Here is a 14,394-nt window from a genome sequence, read left to right as displayed (position 1 = left end):
AGCAGTTCACCAGGGTCTCAGGAAGAGATCTTTTACACCACTATCTGAACCTTTTAACTAGATATTGCCCAGTTAGGATCCTCTGGTCATCGGAGGAAAACCTATTAGTGATCCCTGGCCTGAAGGACATCCAGCTGGCCTTCATGAGGGCCAGGACCTACTCTGTCCTGGCCCCAACCTGGTGGAATGAGCTCCTAGGTGACATCAGGGTCTTGTGAGATTTGGATCACTTCCACAAGGCCTGTAAGACGGAGCTGCTCTGCTGGGCTTTTTCAGGAGGCCAGCTGAGTTAACAGCTGTCATCATTAGCTTCCCGTGGGGGAAATGGGGTTGAAGTCACCATTTTTTATCTGTTATGTTTGGTTTTATTGCATTTTAGAGTTGTTATTTATTGCTGTTTTAACTTTTGTGTCTTTTATCGTGCCGTGCGCCATCCTGAGCCCTGGATAGGTGGGGTAGGAATATAAAAATAAACAAATAAATAAATATACTAGGGGGTTGAACCTGAGGCCCTTTTCAGGAGAAGCAGGTGCTTTTGTGCTTAGTCACAGAATGCTACAATGCTACAATCAGAGGTGGGATCCAGCAGGTTCTCACCAGTTCCCAAGAGTGGGTTACTAATTATTTGTGTGTGCCGAGAGGGGGTTACTAATTGGGTCTTCTTTTCTGTTAGAAATTCCATTAGGTCCAAAAACCATAAAGTCCTGTTGTTTCCTATGTGGCTGGTTAGCGAAGGTAGAAAACGGGATAATTCTCCCTGTTGGGCTGTTTTCAAAACATGTTTTAGAAATATGGTAAAGTTCCTTGTTTAAGGAAAGTATCCTTCTTTTGATTTCTAGAAACAAAATTAAGTATTGGAAAGTATTAAGTATTTGACAGGCAGTCAATTAGAGGAGAAGTAGTTGTTTCTGTTGGCAGTAGATGATAGGGCTTGCTATAATGAGTTTAAATTATGGACAGAAAGATACCAGCTGGAAATTAGGAACTTTTTTTTTTACAGTAACAGAGAAATTATGAATGCCCCGCCCCCGGAATGCTCGGCCACGCCCCTGTTGTGCCCCGCCCAGCCCCATTGGCGCTACGCCACTGTTTGAATCCCACCACCATGGGAACCTGTTACTAAAATTTTTGGATCCCACCACTGGCTACAATGCAGGATGATTTTCCTGCAGGTCAAATAGCACCCTGCCTCAGACAGTTTAAGGTGGGGGAAATGGCATAAAGGAGGATGCTGGACCCCCTGCATGTGGCGTAATCCTGATCAAAACTAGGCAACCTACGTGCAGGAATTGAGGAAACCTTGCACGTAGCAGCTGACTGTTGCACGGGGTGGGGACACTAATCAAATCTGTGCAGTGCAATGTGTTAGAAACACTCTGTAATAGGGTTATCTAACTGCAAAATTTTATGTGTTTTATTCCATTTGTATCCTGCCCTCCCCGGCAGCTTTCAACAAGACAACTATAATCAATTACAAGAGATCAGAACTGATTACATTCAACATTCCTATTATTAAAATCGATCCCCATTTAAAGCTCACCACTATAATGCTATGGTGCCCTTAATGTTGTGGCTGGATAAAAACTTCAAGGGGATGAGAGGAGGAGACTCAGTGAATGAAGGAGAGTGCTATGGTTCTCAACCAGGGAAGACACATATCTGACCATTTATTTGTATCTGTAGTAAAAAAATTTCCCATGGTGTGTGATTTGACATCCTTCACAACGTACATTTGCCAACAAGGTACAGTGGCTACAGCACTGAACTTGTGACAAAACACAAACAAAAAAGGAGAACAAACTTAACCCTACAAAACTACAATTAAAGTACCCAAAAGGCCAAGATATTGTCTAAGGGGCCACTAAATATAAAATTGCCAAGTGTCAAAAACACATATGTATTTATTACAAATTAAAATAGTCTCCACTTGTAAAAGGCTATAATAGAATCAGAGAATCAGAGAGTTGGAAGAGACTCCAAGGGCCATCAAGTCCAACCCCCTGCAATAGCCTACCTTATGTACACAATACCACAATTACAATATACAGAAGGGTCTTATGGGACACTTATTGACCCTTAAAAACAGATGTGTTTAGGCCAACTGGGCTTCCTCAGTGGTCAAAAGAAAGACAGTAACATATTCTCTCTAATGAGATCATTTTTTTTAATCTTGAGATCCAAAGTGTTAGAGTTTATATTCATACAGTTCTTGGGTAGCAGTACCATCTTTTTTTTGATTGGTTGGTTGTTTCTTCTTTTTCTTTGCCTTTTATGTTTCTTTTTGTGTCTGTCAAGTACATTGAGAAAATAAAAGATTATTTTTAAAAGTAATACACTACAAATTGAAATTATTACTCTTTTTGTAATGACTGAAGTCAATTGTTGAAAGATTTATTTAAACAGGCACTAAGGTCTTCCACACAAAGTCATGTCCTCTTCAAGAGTATAATGCAGAGTACCAATCATGCCCAATTCTGCTAGGGCAAAATCTTATGCCTCAGTTGTAGGAGATTATTTTAGTCTACAGCCAATGAATAAGATCCTAATGGAAAATCATTATATGTTTTAGCCTGGGGGCCATGGCTAAGCATTAACAACATCTGCTTCTCATGCAAAAGTCTGTTCTTAAGGGTCAAAAAAGTGCCCCATGGGACCCTTCTGTGTATTGTAATTGTGGTACAGTGCGTAAGGTAGGCTATTATGGGCCTTTTTACAAGTGTGGATTATTTTAATTTGCAATAGAAGAATCATAGAATCATACACTTGGAAGAGACCACAAGAGCCATCAAGTTCAACCCCTTGCCATGCGGGAACGCGCAATCAAAGCACTCCCGACATATGTTCTCATCCAGCCTCTGCTTAAAAACCTTCAAAGAAGGAGACTCCACTACTCTCTGAGGCAGTGAATGCCACTGTTGAACAGCCCGGCAGTCAGAAAGTTCTTCCTAATGTTTAGGTGGAATCTCTTTTCCTGCACCTTGAACCCATTACTCCGTGTCCTAGCCTCTGAGGCAGCAGAAAACAAGCTTGCTCCCTCTTCAACATGGAATCCCTTCAAATATTTAAATATAGCTAACATGTCACCTCTTAACCTTCTTTTCACCAAACTAAACATCCCCAGATCCCTAAGTCTCTCTTTGTAGGGCAGGGATTCCAGACCTTTACCATTTTGGTTGCCCTCCTCTGGACACGTTCCAGCTTGTCAATATCCTTCATAAATTGCAGTGCCCAGAACTGAATACAGTACTCAAGGGGTGGTCTGACCAATGCAGAGGAGAGTGGTACCATTACTTCCCTCAATCTTGACACAATACTTTTATTGATGCATTCCAGAATTGCATTGGCTTTCTTGGCTGCCATATCACACTGCTGACCCATGTTCAGTTTGTGGTCTACTAAGGCACCCAGGTCCCTTTCGCATGTGGTGTTGTCAAGCCAGGTGTCACCCATCCTACACCTGTGTAAATAACACGGGCCGCATCCCAAAGATGTGGCTGGCGTCTATAGTTGTCCCAATCTACAAAAAGGGTGATTTTACTAATCCTTCAAACTATCGCCCTATAAGCCTATTATCTGTAATTGGCAAACTATATGCAAAACTACTCCTTAGGAGAGTGGAAGATTGGGTCAAGCAAGCAGAAGTAATAGGACCGGAGCAAATTGGATTCACTAAAAATAAATCAACACTGGATCATGTAACAGTTTTAGCACACTTAGCTAACAAAAGTATAACTCATAATAACCGTAAACTGTTTGCAGCCTTCCTGGATTTAAAAGGGGCATTTGACTCCATATCTAGAGCCCTACTGTGGAGAAAATTGACGGCGTTACACATGGACCCCAGACTACTGTTTCTTATAAAACAGCTACACACTTGCACTAGCTGCAGAATAAGAGCCGCAACAAAAGGACCGCTCACAGAAAATATCATCACAACCAGAGGGGTCAAACAAGGCTGTACATTGGCCCCCACTTTGTTCAATATATTCCTTAGTGATCTAGTGCCAACCCTCCAGAAGGCCAATGGGCATGTTCCCAAATCCAAGCACTAAACACGTGCTCCGCGTTACTGTATGCTGACGACACTGTTCTTCTTTCCCACACTAAAGTTGGTCTCACTCGTCTCTTAAATTGCTGTGCTGAATATTGTAAGAGGAAATCCTAACTGGTAATTAACTATGAAAAAAAACCAAAATATTGGTCTTCGCTAGAAGACCCCCTAGTCATACATGGACCATCAATAACAGACCCATAGAACAAGTTAACCAGTTCAAATATTTGGGCATAACTCTTACCAGCAACCTTAATTGGGCAGTACATAGGAAATTAGCACTCGCTGCAGCTAACAACAGTGCCCTAGCAATTCAGCGTTTCTTTTTCACTGTGGGCCACCAGTATATACCATCCGCATTGAAGGTGTTCAATGCTAAATGCGGCTCTCAGCTCCTCTATGGAGCACCTATTTGGATCGGAGCTATAAACAAAAATATAAACACAGCCCAGTCACGCTTCTTCCAAAAAATTATTGGATTACTAAAATGTTCTTTATATGCATCCATATGTTTAGAACTCGGGCAAATATCATATGCCACTTCATGGCCTGGCTGAGAACTGTCAGGTACTGGCTACGTATCCACTATTTGCAGGATCACTCCAGTTTGTTACACCTCATGCTTTCCGACTATGCAAATTCTAGGTGGTTGAAACTAGTTGAGGGAAAAATCAACACTCTTGGCTTTTCATTAGAGTCGTTAGTCCCTCTTTCCCTATCAGAAGCATATAGCTGCTTGAAAACTAAGCTATTAGAACAAGAGTATCGGGATATGATAACAGCTGCGAGGAAAACGTGTTCCCTGACCCTGCTTATTCCAATTGAACAAGGACACATGGCCAATTATTTACAGTGGATCACCAACCCTAAATTAAGAAGAGCTTTAACACTGGCCAGATTCAATCTAATGCCCTCTATGCTGCTCTATGGCAGATATCAACAAATTGATAAACAGAGGAGGCTATGTCCATGCAATATGGGTCAGGTGGAGACACTCGATCATACCCTCTTTCATTGTGTAAGGTTTGCAAAAATCAGAATGTCACAATCTGCACTTATCCCATTTCTGTATAACAATCTAACTGATGCTCTTAAGATACCTATGCTTTTGAACAACATGGATCCCACAGTGTGTGAGAATGTAGCAAAATTTCTGCTAACAATAATAGACGTAAGTCTAGATGAATACCAACCAATGTCTATGTATTATGACCATATATAGCCAGCAGTAATTTTTCTAGCTTCTGTCAGTATCCGATGACGTTTAAGTGAGTTAACGTAGCTGAAGGAATGTCCTATAGTTACAGAAGGACCATGTATATATTTTAGTATTTAGTATTTTAGTACCAGTGTCTATAATTGTGAGCAATAATGGGCAAATTTTGTATGCTGATTTTGTATGTTTATTTTATGCCAATAAAGGCTTGTGTTGTGTTGTGTATGTGGTGTTGTCAAGCCAGGTGTCACCCATCCTACACCTGTGCATTTCATTCTTTCTGCCTAAGTGCAGAATCTTACATTTATCTCTGTTGAAATTCATTTTGTTAGTTTTGGCCCAGCTCTCTAATCTGTCAGGTCATTTTGAATCCTGTCCCTGTCCTCCAGGGTATCAGCTACCCGTCCTAATTTGGTATCATCTGCACATTTGATTAATATGTGTTTTTGATATTTAGCAGTTTTATATTTAGTGGCCCTTTAAACAGTTATTTGACCTTTTAGGTACTGACCTTATATACTGGCGTAGGAGGTTAAGAGCATGTGTATCTAATCTGGAGGAACTGGGTTTGATTCCCAGCTCTGCCGCCTGAGCTGTGGAGGCTTATTTGGGGAATTCAGATTAGCCTGTACACTCCCACACACGCCAGCTGGGTGACCTTGGGCTAGTCACAGTTCTTTGGAGCTCTCTCAGCCCCACCTACCTCACAGGGTGTTTGTTGTGAGGGGGGAAGGGCAAGGAGATTGTAAGCCCCTTTGAGTCTCCTGCAGGAGAGAAAGGGGGGATATAAATCCAAACTCTTCTTCTTCTTCCGCACATGCAGAATAATGCACTTTCAATCCACTTACAGAACTGTTTGAAAATGGATTTTGCTATTCTGCACAGTAAATTCCAGCTGCAAAGTGCATTGAAAGTGGATTGAAAGTGCATTACTCTGCATGTGCGGAAGGGGCCTCTGTCTACTTTTTCGGCACACTTTTTGTGCTGAACAAAGCCCCCTCGACTTATACGCGAGTGAACAGCTGAGCTTGCAGACCTGCAAAAAAGACTTGCTTTGGGGCAGCAGCTGCCATCACCTCGCAAGCATCTTGTTGAGCATCTTCCCTATGAAACTCTGAAGAGATGCTGTCTGTGAGAGTTCTATATTCCACTTCAGAACTTTTAAAGTTATTGTTGATACCATACTGTTTTTCTTTGAAATAAATATTCAAAAACATTTTTCATTGGTATCTATTTTTATTTTTGAAATTTACCAGTAGCTGCTGCATTTCCCACCCTAGTCTTATGCTCGAGTCAATAAGTTTTCCCAGTTTTTTGTGGTAAAATTAGGTTCCTCGACTTACATTTGGGTCGACTTACAGGCGAGTATATACGGTAACTCTTGGATCTAAAACACCCAGGTTCAAATCCTGACTCTTCCATAGAACCAGAGGTGGAATACAGCAGATTCTCACAGGTTCCCGAGATTAGGTTACTAATTATTTGTGTGTGCTGAGAGGGGGTTACTAATTGGTGATTTTGCCATGTGATTTTTGCCTTAGTTACGCCCCTCCTCTCAGGAGTAGCGTGCAGAACTTGAAGCAGTCTAGCAGGAGGTGCACCGGCGTGCGTGGCAGCCTGCGCCTGCGTGCATTCATTTCCCGCCCAAGGACCGGCGCAGTGGCTGCATCCTTGCCACAGCCCCACCCAGGGATGCCCTGCCCCCGGAATGCCCAGCCATGCCCCTGTCATGCCCCGCCCAGCCCCATTGGCGCTACGCCACAGTTTGAATCCCACCACCATAGGAACCTCTTACTAAAATTTTTGGATCCCACCACTGCATAGAACACTCTGCTGGATAAGCTTTGGCCAGTCACTCTCAGCTTAAACTACCTCCCAGTGTTATTGTTGTGAGAACACAATAGAAGACAAGGAGAAATGGTGTTGTAAGATCCTTTGGGACCTCTATTGGGGGAGAGGGGCTGAGTATATGAATGTATTAAAATAAATACCCCACTCTGCATCCCAGGCTACCAAGCACGATAAAGGAACACTCTGAAGGGAAGATATTTAATTAAGAAACATTCACTTCTGTTTCCAGAATGGAGAGAGATGCTGCGTTTGCACAGAAAAAGGCGGGGAGAGCCGTCATGAGGGTTCACTTGAGAGACAAGTACCGACTACCCAAGGTAAAGTTAAACATTATAACAATTGTGCGTGTGCTTCGCAATTTATGATTTGTCCTTTCTCTTAAATGTGTCTTGCTGCACATTTAAACACAACATTTTACTTCAGTGTAAGTTTTCACCCAGTTCTTCCGCTGCTAAGTTGTTCTGTATATAAAACTGGACTTCCAACCAAAGAAGAGAAGGAAAAGTGGGTGTTGGGAGGGAGGGGAAATGCACAATATTTTTAAAATGCTGAATATAAAATTCAATGGTGAGATATTTAATTGAAAGATGGGGTATAAAGCCAAACTCTTCTTTGCCCAACAAGGGTAAAATCAGTGGGGTGGTGGTGGCAACAAAACAGCTCAATCGGCCCCTTCCCCACAAGCAGAATAATGCACTTTCAATCCACTTTCACAATTCCGCACATGCAGAATAATGCACTTTGACAATTTTCACAAGTGGATTTTGCTATCCTGCAAAGTGCATTGAAAGTGGATTGAAAGTGCATTATTCTGCATGTGCAGAAGCTGCAAAGGAGGTGGGGTGAAATCACTCTTTCTTGCTCATCTCCCCTTTTCCTGAGCGGATGTTGCCCAAACTACTAAGATGTGCTGTTTGCCCTCGCACAGATTTGCAAGCATTCAAACTTGCAGGGAACACCAAGGTTGGAGATCACTATTATCCAGCAGAGATTCAACAAGGAGTTCTGCCTAAGACTGCCACCCACCCACTCCCCGCCACTGCTGCCCATCACCAAACACCTCTGACTCTTTCCTTTCACCAAGTTCAGTTTTCGTAGATGCCACACGTTTTTTAGACTTCTGGATTGACAGCTGGGGATAGACAACATCCCTCTGACACCTGACTTTGGTGCTGGTCTTTCCAAGTGCTGATCCTTGCTTTGGGTTTAATCTTAAAATTTACGAGGGCTAGAAACATTGAATGGGGCTGACGCTCAGGGATAGAGCATCTGTGTTGCATCCAATAAGTCCAAGGTCCAGTTCCTGGCATCTCTTGTTAAAATAAGAACATAAGAACATTAGAAAGAGCCTGCTGTATCAGACCAGAGTCCATCTAGTCCAGCTCTCTGCTACTCGCAGTGGCCCTCCAGGTACCTTTGGGAGCTCAGGTAGCTGGTGATCAGGTAGCTGGTGCTGGGAAAGCCCTTTCTCTGCTAGAGGTCTGGCAGAATCACTGTCCATCAGAGCAGACAATACAGATCTTAATACAACAGTGTCCTGAGGCTGTATAAGGAGGCTTCATGTGTATGTGATTTTTTCAATAAGGCACCAGAGTTGACATTCTGCATCGATACAAACCTGTTGTGGGCTTATTCTGTGCTCATGCAAACAGGGATATCTGCACAGCTCTAGAGAGCCAGCATGGTGCAGTGGTTAAGAGCAGGTGCTCTCTAATCCGGAGGAACCGGATTTGATTCCCCACTCGGCCACAAACTGTGGAGTCTTATCCGGTGAACTAGATTAGCTTGTGCACTCCAACACATGCCAGTTGGGTGACCTTGGGCTAGTCACAGCTCTATGGGGCTTTCTCAGCCCCACCCCCCTCACAGGGTGTTTGTTGGGGGGGGGGAGGGAAAGGAGATTGTAAGCCCCTTTGAGTCTCCTTCCAGGAGAGAAAGGGGGGGATATAAATCCAACTCTTCTTCTCCGTCTTTGTCTTCATCTTCGTCGTCGTCGTCTTCTTCTTCTTCTTCTTCTTCTTCTTCTTCTTCTTCTTCTTCTTCTTCTTCTTCTTCTTCTTCTTCTTCAATTTGCAGATAATAACATATGTATTTGTACCCCTTGTTTCCTGCCCTCATGACTAATCAGATCAAGTCAAAATGCAACTGGTTCCAGTAAACAACAAATCAAGCTTTATAATCAGTAAATGTATTCTTGTAAGACAAAGCTTAGTAGTTAGCTACTGAAATCCACCACCACCCCAAAACAGTTTTCTTTTCTATTTTCTTTTAAGCTGCATTAGGTATTTATCGGAAGTGATCGCCCTGTGACACGTTCGGAAGTTTCTCTGCAGCCTGATAGATTCCGTATAAATTAAGCTGCAGTAATGAAATTATCAATCCACAGGGAGGTCAACACATTGGAAAAGGTCCTCAAGTAACCAATTACACAATCCCCAGGGAACTTCATTCATAATTGCTTTGGGTCACCATCACTGAGTCTGGGGAACAGCAGGGGGGAAAGAGTTAACCTGAGGTCCATGGGCAAGCACCTTATTAAGATTCAACTTACAGAAATGTTAAGGGGGAAATTTTCCCAGGAGCTGTCCAGTCTTATAATGTCTGCTTTGCCAAAAAAAAAAATCACCCCTCTGATTTAGGAACTGTTTTTTTTTTCCCTTCGAGCATGGGGAGGGATTATGTTAAACTTTTGTCGCCATATTTCAGCTGCAACCATAGATTTAAAGAGAATATATATTGAAAGAGAATAATGGAGAAATTAAACACCCAACACAGGACAAGAAGAGCTCTTGTCTTGAAGAGCAGCTCACCAGAACTTACTGGAACCGGTTCTAACACAGAAGTTCCAGTTGTTCAGTTAACAGACCCGAAAGTCTACTGCAGGAGACTAATATGCCAGCTCTATGGTAAATTCAGTTTCTGAGTACTCCTTAGGATCATAAATGTAATACGGGTTGCCTGCAAACAACACAATTAATCACGGTTATTTAAATTGCACTTTGTCCAATGGTTTAGACGTCACGCGACAATTAATAGTTAGTAAAAGGAGAGCAAGCAGGTAGAGCAGCAGTGGCGTAGTGGTTAAGAGCAGGTGTGTTCTAATCTGGAGGAACCGGGTTTGATTCCCCGCTCTGCCGCCTGAGCTGTGGAGGCTTATCTGGGGAATTCAGGTTAGCCTGTGCGCTCCCACACATGCCAGGTGGGTGACTTTGGGCAAGTCACAGCTTTTCGGAGCTCTCTCAGCCCCACCCACCTCACAGGGTGTTTGTTGTGGGGAGGGAAGGGCAAGGAGATTGTAAGCTCCTTTGAGTCTCCTACAGGAGAGAAAGGGGGGATATAAATCCAAACTGTTCTTCTTTTTCTAGATCAGAGGTCTGCAACCTGTAGCTCTCCAGATGTTCATGGACTACAATGAACAGTCATGGCAGGGGCTGATGGGAATTGTAGACCATGACCATCTTGAGAGCCACAGGTTGCAGACCCCTGTTCTAGATGGATACAGGTTGGAAGGGAAGAAAGTTATGCTGGCAGGATAGAGGCCACAAGAACACATGGAGCTGCCTTTTACTTGGTCCATTATTATCTACTCAGACAGGCAAAAGCTTTCCAGGATCTCCTTTTAACTGGCAATCCTAGGGATTGAACCTGGGACCTTCTGCATGGCATGCAGACACATTAAAACAGAGCCCTGGTGCCAATGAGCGAGGAGGATGGGAATCCATGCTGGTTTACCAGACTTCAGCCTGCTACTGTTACCGTCACAGAAGAGGGGAATATTTTGTGGGGAGCATCATGGTGGCATCCCTGACCGGGATAGCCCAGATCTCTGGACAGTCTAATCTCATCAGATCTCAGAAGCTAAGTATTTGGACAAGTGTTTGGATGGGAGACCTCCAATGAATATAAGGGTGGTGACATGAGGACAGGCAATGGCAAACCACCTCTGAATGTCTCTTACCTTGAAAACGCCACCAGGGATCACCGTAAGTCAGAAGTGACGTCGTGGTGGTGGCGGTGGCGACGGCGGTGGTGGTGGTGAAAGCCCAGAGAACCAAACAAGGAGTACAGAAAATGCAATTAAAACAAGGACTGAAAGCTGGCACAGCGAAGCATTGTATGACCAATTTCTAGAGGGGAATCAAGGACAAAGTGGACAATGAAAAGACCTGGCTGTGGTTAACAACTGAAACTCAGAAAAAGGAAACTAAATCACTGATTTTAGCTGCTCGAGAGGAGGCCATTAGGACAAATACCATCAAGGCCAGAATCGAAAAATCCTCAGATGATGCAAAGTGCAGATTGTGCAAGGAAGCCAATGAAACTGTAGATCATGTCTTCAGCTGCTGCAAAAGATCGCCCAGACTAAATACAAAGGCACAATTCAGTAGCCAAGATGATCCACTGGAATGTATGTAAGAAATACAACAAAAACTGGGGGAAACATTGTCCAGAGAAAGTCATGGAAAATGAGAAGGTTAAGATCTTGTGGGACTTTCTAATTGAAATGGACAAAGTTTTGGCACATAGTACACCGGACATCACAGTGATCGAGGACAGGAAAGGGACCATCATCGACATAGCAGTACCTGATGCCAGCAGGGTCATTGAAAAAGAACATGAGAAGGTCACTAAATGCCACATTTTGAAAATCAAGATTCAGAGACTATGGCACAAACCAGCTGAGGTCATCCCAGTGGTAATCGGCATCCTGGGTGCCATTGCGGAAACACTAAGGTGGCACTTGAACAATCTTCAAATGAACAAAATCAACATCTGTCAGATTCAGAAGACATCCCTGCTGGGATCCGCACAAAGACTACTACACGGATTTTCTGCAACTTCCTAGGCCTGTGGGTGAGGCTTGAATTGGAATGAAAGGCCAACAACCAGCTAGAGACCTGGCAGCTGTGATATTAAACAAAATTAGATGATGGTGGTGGCGGTGGTGGTGGTGGTGGCAGCGTGTCAAGCATCATCAGTTAGGAAGACCTCAGCAAGGCTGTTCACGAGAGGATGTTTTGGAGGACATGGATTCATAAAATCGCCATGAGTCAGCAGCAACTTGGCGGCACTTCACACACACACACACACACACACACACACACACACACACACACACACACACACACACACACACACACACACACACACAAAGGATCAACTGAGCAACTGACTCCAGCTCCTTGGTAGAAGGATTTGAGACAAAGGGGAGAAAGAAACATCTGGGACGGTCTACACAGAGTGCTGTCTGGTTAAAATAGGTACCAGAAGATGTCCTTAAGATTGTACCCGTTAAGAGGCCCCATGTTGCTGGTGCAAAGCTTAAAGCTCCAGCGTATTTGGGGCAGACTGATATGACAAAACATGTCCTTAATGAACCGTAATCCTATTAATAGGATTGTCAGGGCAGATTTGTCATTGAAAAGTTGTTTTCATCCATGAGTCCTGTAGTGGCTCGTTCACAGGTCAAACTGTTCCCCTGGAACTCAGTGCTACGTCAGAGACCAGGATGGTCACATGTGGTTTCAGAGATTGCGCACCCTCATAGCTGGACACGTCCACATGACTGATTGGTAGAGGAGTGCAGGGGCATCCAACCTGTCTCCAGCCTCTGAAGTGAACATGGATGTACGGCTTCATCTTCTGTGGGCCCTTGATTCAGAAAAATGTACCAGTTTCTCAAGGTCTATGCTTTACTGCTAATTTAGTGTGCAAACAGCGAGCTGAGAAGGTTGGGTGTTCCTTTATCCAGGCTTTGAGGGTCCAGTCACACATTATGAAGTCCTTGTATTTTGGAGACGGGACAACTAGGGTTGCCAGGTCATTCCTAGCCACTGGTGGGGGATGGGGTTGTAGGGTTGCCACATCCAGATTAGAAAGATCTTGGAGATTTAGGGATGGAGTCTAGGGAGGACAGGAACCTCAGTGGGGTGGGGTGCGGTGCCATAGAATCCAACCTCCAAAGCACCTGATCTCTGTTGTCTGGAGATGAGCTGTAATTGTGGGGGATCCCCGGGTCCCACCTGGAGGCTGGCATCCCAAGGAGCAACCCAAGGACTTCATATCACACATGCAATGGGAGTTCTGTGCCTCCCAGACACATGCTGGGTCTTTTCTGTTTGCAACCACAGCATGCAGGGAAAAATCCCCCCCCCCCATTTTTATGCCCTCAAACTGGCCCATGGAACTACGTTTGGCTCCACTGTGACACTTATGTGCAGGCAGGTAAGTAACGTGATTTTGACAGTGCAGTCTACAGCAGCTCCATTGGCCAGTCTGAGGTTGCAAAAACAGCAGAGGTGCAACCATCTGGTGGAATGCTCTGTCCAATGAGATCCGAGCCCTGCAAGGACCTGTTATAGGTCGTTTCCCCACTTACAAAATGGAGGTCATAAGCTGCGGTTTCCTTTGCTGTGGGACCTTTTGAGCGCGGGTTCCTGGTCCCCACCGCAGCCTCCGCCCCCTTGGTCCAATGAATGTGGCAGCCGTGTAGCAGCTACGCAGGACTCCCCACGATCCGCTGAGGGGCTGTCCTGATTGGCTGCTGCGTTGTGCTGGGGCGGGATTTTTTTTTTTATTGTAAAAAGGACGAATCAATGTCTCCATGTCCAGACGTGGATTTTAAGCATTTAAAATTTAAAAAAAATAAAAACCCAGGCTGCGCGCGTCCTAATTGGACGGATGGCTCTTATCACCAGCAGTGGCGGGAAAATCAAATCTGGAGTCACCCCCCAGGCTTCCCCACTCCCCCATGCTCGGCGCGGGGTTTTCAAAAAGGTGCTCGACTATCCAGGAGCAGAAATGAGGAGGAAGGAGAGTGGCAGAATCGTGGCTGCCGCTGAGGTAGTGGGGAATGCGGCAGGGCCCCGCATTATTTGACGCAAGTAGCACGCAGCAACTGGTGAGTGTGGAAATGACCATAGCTTAGCATGGCCTGTAAGACAGAGCTGTTCCACCAGGAATATGGTTGAGGCAGCTAAGATAGTTCCATCTGCCTCCATTCTGCCCCGCCCCCCACGCCTATTTCCATTTTGCTGTTATTCCATCCTATGGGTTACTGAACTCGAAAAGGATATTGCTGCCAACATCCAGGTTTTGTTCTACATTATTTACGTTTTAAATTGAGAGTTTATTTATGGTTTTATTGTTGGAAGCTGCTCCAAGGCCACAAGGGGTGGAGGGAGGAGCAACATATAAAATTATTTATAATAATTACAATAATGATGCTGCTGATAATAGTTGTGATGGCAAACAGAAAATAGCTGGGGTGTACTGG

General features: G+C 44.3%; 1 protein-coding gene across 1 annotated transcript in view; it reads left to right on the top strand.

Moving 5' to 3' along the window:
- Positions 1-14,394, top strand: part of CPLX4 (complexin 4) — a 29,439-nt gene that overhangs the window by 4,607 nt on the left and 10,438 nt on the right. Inside the window, exon 2 of the mRNA XM_048504479.1 lies at positions 7,348-7,435. Within this exon, the coding sequence (XP_048360436.1) occupies positions 7,348-7,435 (88 nt within the window). The remainder of the gene's footprint in view (positions 1-7,347; positions 7,436-14,394) is intronic.

The sequence above is a fragment of the Sphaerodactylus townsendi genome, linkage group LG07 (assembly GCF_021028975.2).
Source record: "Sphaerodactylus townsendi isolate TG3544 linkage group LG07, MPM_Stown_v2.3, whole genome shotgun sequence".
In the NCBI taxonomy this organism is placed as follows: Eukaryota; Metazoa; Chordata; class Lepidosauria; order Squamata; family Sphaerodactylidae; genus Sphaerodactylus; species Sphaerodactylus townsendi.
The sequence above is the reverse complement of the archived record's forward strand: the minus strand, read 5'-3'. Positions and strand labels throughout refer to the sequence as shown.